Here is an 8,203-nt window from a genome sequence, read left to right on the forward strand (position 1 = left end):
GAAAAAAAAAATCTATCCATTCAAGGTATATCCTGGCTTTGCTTCATGAAACTGTTGGGGAAAAAAGAAGGGAAAAAACCACCTTGAATATTGGCTGACAATTCCCCTAACATTAGCAGAATCCCAACTAGACTTCCCACCCAATTCCTCACAGTCCCACGGCCGAGGTCTTTTGTTCAAGTCTGTCCAGCTTTTTGGTTGGTTGGTTTTTTAGCGGCATTTAAAATGGCTTAAGAAGAGCTTTCATTTTAAATTATAAATTCACAACTAAGAGATTGACTTTGTGACAATTCACAGAGCTTAGTCACATTTCACCAGTTTTACATGTACTCGTTTGTATACGTGTACGTAGTTCTGTTCAGTTTTATCACATGTCGATTGATGTAACCACGGACATAAGACACAGAACTGTTCCATCACCACCAGTCTCTGCTGTGCTAACCCTTTATAGCTGTCTCCCCGCATCCCCCAGCTATAACCCTAGCAACCACTAGTCTATTTTACATCTCTATAATTTTGTTATCATAATATTATGTAAAAAGAATTGAGTATGTGACCTTTTGAAATTCGCCCCTTCCACTCAACCTAATTCCCTTGAGATCCATTTAAGTTGTTGCATGTGAATAGTTTATTCCTGTTTATTGCTACATAGTATTCCATGGTATAGATGTGCCACAATTTGTTTAACCATTCACCTGGTGAAGGACATTTTGGTTGTTTCCAGTTTTTGGTGTTTACAAATAAAGCTGCTCTGAACAATAATGTACAATTTTTGTGTGAACATTCATGTCTCTGGGACAAATGTCCAAGAATGAAACTGCTGGTCATGGTGTGGATTCATGTTGTTTTAGAAGAAACCACCAAATTGTTTTCCAAAGTGGCTGTACCATTTATTTTCCCACCAGCAATATATAGCTGATCTATTTCTTCCACATCCTGACCAGCATTTGATGGTGTTACTGCTTTTTATTTTAGCCATTCTGATAGGCGTGTGGTGATGTCTCATTGTGGTTTTAGTTTGCACTTCTCTAATAGCTAACAATGTTGAACATCTTTTCATGTGTTTATTTGCCATCTGTACATCTTCAGTGAAATGTCTTAAATATCTTTTGCTTATTTTCTAATTGGATTGTCTTCTTACTGTAGAATTTTGAGACTTCATTGTATATTCTAAAAAGGCTTTTGTCAAAAAAATAAAAATAAAAAATAAAATAAAATAAAATAAAATAAAATAAAATAAAATAAAATAAAAAGGCCTTTGTCACAGAAGTGTTCTACAAATATTTTCTCCCAGTCCATCCATATTATCTTTTCATCTTCACAAGTATTTTGCGGAGCAAAATATTTTAATTTTGATGAAGCCCAATTTATCATTTTTTGGTTTTTGAGGGATCACTTTTGGTGTCATGTCTAAGAACTCTACCAAGCCCAAAGATTTTCTCATTTGCTGTTTTCTAAAGGTTTTATAGTTTAATGATTTAAATCTATGACCCATTTTCCACTCTGAGTTAATTTTTGTATACGGTGTGAGGTTTAGATCAAAATTCATTTTTTTACCTGTGGATATCAATTGCTTAGCACCACTGTTTGAAGGCTATGCTCCCTCCACAGAATTACTTTTGCACCTTTGTCAAAAATCAGTTGGCCAGACCTTCCTTTAAAGATGGCGGAGTAGAAGCCACTGAAAAGTTCAGGTCTTCTGAGCATAAGCTGCCCACTCTCCTTGCTTGACACCTGCCATAAATGCTGTACTTTCCTTCACTACAGCCTGATGACAGCAGACTGGCTTTGTTGCAGGGAAGGTGAGTGGACCCAAGCTCAGTTCAGTAACTTAGTGAAGGCATGTTACAAGCAGAGGGGTTTTTAACAAGCTGATCCCTTACCTGCTGTTCTATGAGAGACAAGCTCAAGAATTTCTGTTAGTCACCAGTTTCTGTTAACCCTGTGGGCATGGTTTCACTATCTACCCAGAGATAGCACAGATTCCACAAGATAGGGGTACAGTCCTACAAGACTGGCCCTCCCTCCCTTCTCCCCAACCCTAACATGCACATACACTTCAGAGGGCAATCCTGAGTCCAGGCTGTCACTTGTACTTCTGACCAACTGGCTATAAGATTGGAGATTCCAATGACCCCTCTTGGTGTTCAGTGAATTTGCTGGAGTGGCTCATAGAAAAACCAGATTACCAGTTAATTATAGGAGGATATAACTCAGTAACAGCCAGATGGAAGAGATGCAGAGGGCAAGGTGCAGGAAAGAGCTTCCATGCTCTTCCCAACAGGCCAGGGTTTTAATGGAGGCTTCATTACACAGGCATGAATAATTAAATTATCCACGGTAGGCAACTGATTTAACCACTGGCCCCTCCCCTCTCCCCAGAAGTCAGGAGGGTGTGATTGAAAGCTCAGCCCATCTAATCACATGTTTTTTTCTCCTAGCAACCACCCCTTAGGTATGGTCCCAAAGTCACCTCATTAACCTAAAAAAAGACACCTTCCTTGCTCTCATCACTTAGGAAACTCCAAGGGTTTTAGGAGCTCTGGGCAGAACAGCGCATAAAGGCCAAACACGTATTTATTATAATCACAACATCACACCTTCCCTGGACGTTCTACCAAATGTCACTCTCCCAGCACGTCCCATTCCCTTCCCAGATTGATGATCCTCTTAGCGCTAGTCACTAATTTAATACATGTTTTCCTCATTTACTTTGATGACTATTTGTCTCTCCCACTAGAATGTTAAGCCCCACTCCACTATTGTGGAATAGAACTTTACAGGCCCAAGACAGGGCCAATTCAGCCCTGGGTGCCATGTCTACAAACTGAAATTTACACAACTTTCACAACCCAGTAATGTTCCACTACACTCTGCAGATGCGCAGTCTATCCAGTTGGCCAGTCCCCAGAGGCCAAGCCAGCTCTGGGCTTATTTCCTTCTTCCTTCTCACCCCCACAATGGCCCTAGCCATTACGACTTTTTTCTATTTTCCTCTCCAGTTGTTTATTATTTATCCTATAAATGCTTCGTGCCTTCCACCCCATTTTGCAGTTCTCGGAATGGAGACTGTTTGCCTCGCGAAGTGTTAAAATTTGTTCATATCACCTGAATTGTCTCCTTCACTCATTTTTTAACAGTATAAATTTCTGTCTGTTTTATTCACTGCTATCTCCCAGCAGCTAAAACAGTTCCTGGCACATATATAGCACTTAAAACGTATCATATCAGTGAATCACTGGATCCCATCTTAATGACAACGAAAAAATTAATCAATAGCCAATCTAAGAAACAGAAAATTTTATTCGCACCAACCTGAAGGTTATAACCCGAGACAGTCTTTCAGAAAGTTCTGAGGACTGTTCTGCTTGTTAGAGGTCAGACAAGCATACTGAAACGCCAAGTAATTGTCACTTGCTCACAAGTAGCTAGTGTTCCTCTAAATTAACTATAATTAACTGTATTTTATGTTCAATTTGGCTGGTCTGGGAAGACCTCTACATCCTAGACAGCAGGACTGATTTTCAGTTCTCTGACCAAGGGATACTCAGGCCCAGCCTCACTGGGGGAGAGGTGGGGGCAACGCACCCACAGGTCCAGACTCACCGTAGGACAGATGAGGAGACAGACACGCTGTCACACCAGGAGGAATTAGACAAATAGTTTCCAAATGATGGCATGGAGCCAAGATTAAAGAGCACGTCCGTCCTGGCTTCAGAGCTTATGCCAAGGGGTAGGGGACACCGTCTGAGTAACCCAGGCTGAGCAGATGGAAGGTCCAGACCTCCTGGTCCAGATCTCGGGGTGACTGCCCCTGCCCGCCTGCTCAGCAGCGTGCACCACTTAAGTCGCCCCAGGAGGACGGTGAGCGCATGCGCAGAGCCGAGGCGCAGAGCGGCGGTAGGAATTAAGCTCCCAGTCCCTGCGCCCAGCAGCCGGCAGCCAAACCGCCCAACCAAGCCGCGAACGGCAGCATGTTGAGGGGCAGCTGTAGCGGCAGCCGCTCTCCACCAGCTCCATTCGGGCGGCTAGGAACGCGTGCGGCTGCGGCCACGTCCCTCAAGGCGCCGCGCACTTAGGCGACACACTCGCCTTAGGCCCGGGGCGCCGCCGGCCTCCTCACTACTTCCGGTGAATTCCCGGCGTCCCCGAGGCAAACCGGAAATAGAAGGGAATAAAAACCCGAATGGGCTAGGGCCGGAAGTGGCTACGCAGGGCGCCGCCATTACTGGTCGGGGCCGGAAGGACGGGTATGGCGCCGCCATGACAGGCTGGGCGTGTACGGAACGGACCTGCTGTCCGTTCCGCGACAAGAAAAAACGAGGCAAAGAGGGCTGGGCTGGGCGCCGCCATGACAACTTGATACCGGAAAAGGCGGGGCGCGCCCTCCTCATTGATCCTCCTCCGGCATCGCTTCAAGATGTGAGTAGCGGGAGCGCCTACCCTGTAACTGCCCCCGCACTCCTCTTCCCCAGCGGTCTGGACCCAGGCCAGGACTCCGGGAAGAAGGATCGGCCTCTCTGTTCTCCGGAGATCTGATCCTTAGGAGTCAGCGCCGTCCCTCACTAGCCCCAACTCTCCGCGTGTTCAGGTCCTGCCCTCTGAGCGTTTAGGCCCCGCCCCTCTCGCGTAGTAACTAAGGACTTACAGGTTCACTCTTTGAACACCCAAACCATATCCCCTACAAATCCCAGCCCTGGCCCCTTACCCTGCAACCCTGCGACTCCAGACTTGTCTCAGGATCTCTAGGACTCGTAGCCCGTCCTTAGAGCTCCCGATTCCTCCACCTAACTTTACCGTTTGAACCTTCCAGATCTGCCCGGTAGCTCAGACCTCACCTGTAGGGCCCACAGACTTGTTAATAGATGCCTCTGATCTTGCTCTGGATTTCCAGACACTGTTCCCAGGAACTCGAAGAGCTTATTTGTAGGACCCTCCAGATATACCCCAGAGCTTCCAGATTGTGCCCCCAGTGCCCCAAACCTTCCCCAGGGCCTCGAGTCTTACCTCCAGTATCCCTGTCCTCTAAGACTCTCTGGTCAAGAGACCCTTCCCTAAGACCAAAGACCTCTCCCCTTTGACCTCTGAACCTCACTTTTAGGGCCTTCAGACTCATTTAGGGCTCCCAGGTTCTCTCCTAGTACTCGATGTTACTTCTGGGGGCTTAAGCCATCTCTGCATGATTCCCAGGCCTAAGCAGGGAGATGCCCAGACTCCAAGACCCTTCTTCCAGGTCCCCCAAAGCCTGCTTTAGAATAATCAGGCCTGTTTTTAAGGACCTCCACTATCTCCCCAGAATTCCCAAACTGCTCCACAACCCCCAAGGCTCAGGCCTTATCTCCATACCTCCCTGGCCGTATCCCAGGATCCTTCAGCCTCTCAGATCTTCCCAAGACCCCAGTCCCACCCTAGACTCAGATCAGAACTCCCTTTCTTGCCTGCTGCCTGGAATTATCCTCAACCCATCACGTCCCACAGGCAGGCAGCCCTGGAGATCACTGCTCGCTACTGCGGCCGGGAGCTGGAGCAGTATGGCCAGTGTGTGGCGGCTAAGCCTGAGTCATGGCAGCGGGACTGTCACCACCTTAAGATGAGCATTGCTCAGTGCACGTCCTCCCAGTGAGTATGGGCAACTACGGGGCAGGTTGGGGGGTGGGCGGTGGAATGAAAGTCTCCCCGGGCCTGAGATGCCCTGCTTCCGCAGCCCGATCATCCGCCAGATCCGCCAGGCCTGCGCGGAGCCTTTTGAGGCCTTTGAGGAGTGTCTTCGGCAGAACGAGGCCGCCGTGGGCAACTGTGCTGAGCATGTGCGCCGCTTCCTGCAGTGCGCCGAGCAGGTGCAGCCAACACACCTGCCCTCCACCGTGGAGGTAAGGCAGGGGGCTCAGCCGTCCATCCCACCCCTTCATCCTTCTAGTTCAGGGTCAAGACCTTGGAGTCACCCTCAGCCCCACACAGACCTTCACTCACCCCAAAGCCAGATCATGATCACCTCTTGCCCCTCCCACAGCCCCTGCTTTAGTCCAGCCACCTCCCTCACCCCTCCAGCACCAGGACAGCTGCCCCAGCCTTCCCCTAGTCTCCCTGAACCCCCTCTTACCTTGCCTCCGTGAAATGACCAGAGAGAGCATTTAGGAACTGAAAATGAGTCACATTACACCTTTGCTTAAAGCTCTTTATTGGCTTCTCGGCCACACTGAGCACAAAATCCCAGGTTCTTGCTGGGTTCTCTGTGTTATTCCCCAAGAGCAGATAGCAGTGAGACAGACTTTTAATTCTTTTCAGAAAATACTCAGTAATGAATGCATACTGTTGATGCTGGTTTATTAATCATATGTTGGTGACATTTCTTTCTTTGAAGTTTTTTGGGCATCTGAACAAAGACCCCACCTTCCCATCTTAGAGCCAGTTGCTTCTCCCCTCCCAGTATTAGGAAACAGGCCCTTCTCTGGTCTTCCTGTAGCCTTGCCCCCGGAGTCTGCTCTCCCCTGGCAGCCAGAGAAGCTTTTAAAAATGGAAATTGGGTCACATCTGTCCTCTGTAAAACCTTGTGGCTCTCCAGTGCACTCAGAGTAATTAACACCACACCAGATCCTCTTCACTGTCCTCTTCCTTCCGGTAATGGCATCCCAGTCGCATCTTTTCTTCTTTGATTGGGGGCAGTGAGATTCAGGTCTCCTCTATTCTCCAGTCTCGAAAACAACACAGTCTCATCTCATAAAACATGATAGAAAGCCATCTCATATTAATGCAGCTGACAACAAAAAGCGCTAGGTGTACCTCCCCTCCACACACGCCTCTGCTCTTTACCCGATTTAATTTCCTTCATAGGATTTATCAGCCGACATATTTGTGGTCAGCTGTTGTCTGTGCCTCCCTAGAGTCAGAGACTGGTGCCTGTCGTGTCTGTTGCTGGATCCCTAGCACTGCAGCAGTGCCGGGCACACAGCAGGCACTCTGTAAATGCTGCAGAATGGTGCCTTCCCTGCTCCCAGTGACAGTCAGTACATCCGATGAGTTCACATGGCAGATGGCTAAGGTCACCACCTGACACCCTCTCCCTCCAGCCTAGGCTCTGCAAGGGCGGCCTCTGCTCTGGCTCTGGAATCTCCCCAGCGGCGGACCCGGGGCCAGGCAGCGGGCGAGGTGCTGGTAGACACTGAGCTGGTTTTTTCCACAGACACAGCCGCTTCCTGCCTCCTGAGGACTCTTTGGACCGTAGGGAAATTGGACATGAGTGACTGGCCGCTTGATGCCTCGGCCCTGAAGCGTGGCCAGGTGGGGCCTGAGGGCCTGGCTTCCCTGGACATCAAGACTCACAATAAATGATGACTGTGTACCAGGCTTTGCTTCCTGCCTTCGGCACCTGAGGGGACCCTAGGAGAGCCGGCTGGGCAGAAATCCTGGTCCTCTGTTCCCCAGCCTCACCTAGTGTGCCAAGGAGGGGCCTGGGGCAGGGGGCAGGATGCTCGTCTATGCAGGGTTAGGACGACCCCTCCCCCCTTGTTAGCGCTGCCGGCCGTTTCCTGTCTCCTGCTGCTGCGACGTGGAGAAGGGCTCTTCATCACTTTGACTCCAGCATTCACCAAGTCTCTGCTGAGTGTTTACTTGAGGCTTAGGAGGCAATAAATAACACACCTCTCTCCCTCCTCAGTTCAGAACCGGCTGAGCGATAGACATGAGCATGAGGCAGTGCAGATGGAAGCAGTCGCTGAGGATGGGCCTTAGAGTTTGCTGCACTGGACTTCTCTTCTGTCTTGGCTTCCGTTCTTCTGGAGCCCAACCCTGAGAATTTGAGTGCAGGTAGTATTTTGGTGCGTGATTCCAGAAACACTCACGGAGGAGTGGAGAGAAGGGACAGAAAGAGGAAGGCAGTCAATAAAAGGTGCCTTATCAAGCAACGGGGGCTCAGTCCCACCTGGGACTTCTGGGAGAGGGCACAGAACCTATCCATTCCCCTATCCTGGGGGCAAGGAAGGTGGGGCGGTCTGTGTTCACCAACTCCCCGTCTGACATTGAGGGATGTTTTCGTGGGCACTGACTGCCTGCCCTGTGGGCGGCAGAGTGCCCTCCTGCCGGCGGCAGAGTGCCCTCCTGCCACCAGCAGAGAGCCCTGAGCAGAGAGCGGGGGGACCAAGTGAGCAGCCTTCACACAGCAGAGGGGGCTGAGTGGACCGGCAGGTGCCAGCAGTGGCTGCTACAG

General features: G+C 49.6%; 1 protein-coding gene across 1 annotated transcript; it reads left to right on the top strand.

Annotated features, from left to right (window-relative positions):
- The first annotated feature begins 4,235 nt into the window (after positions 1-4,235).
- On the top strand, positions 4,236-7,344 carry CHCHD5 (coiled-coil-helix-coiled-coil-helix domain containing 5). The gene is made up of 4 exons (XM_014558339.2): positions 4,236-4,422; positions 5,479-5,619; positions 5,705-5,870; positions 7,181-7,344. Coding segments are annotated over exons 1-4 (333 nt in total). The 5' UTR covers positions 4,236-4,420; the 3' UTR covers positions 7,205-7,344.
- The last annotated feature ends 859 nt before the right edge of the window (positions 7,345-8,203 follow it).

Source organism: Camelus ferus, chromosome 28 (genome assembly GCF_009834535.1).
Source record: "Camelus ferus isolate YT-003-E chromosome 28, BCGSAC_Cfer_1.0, whole genome shotgun sequence".
In the NCBI taxonomy this organism is placed as follows: Eukaryota; Metazoa; Chordata; class Mammalia; order Artiodactyla; family Camelidae; genus Camelus; species Camelus ferus.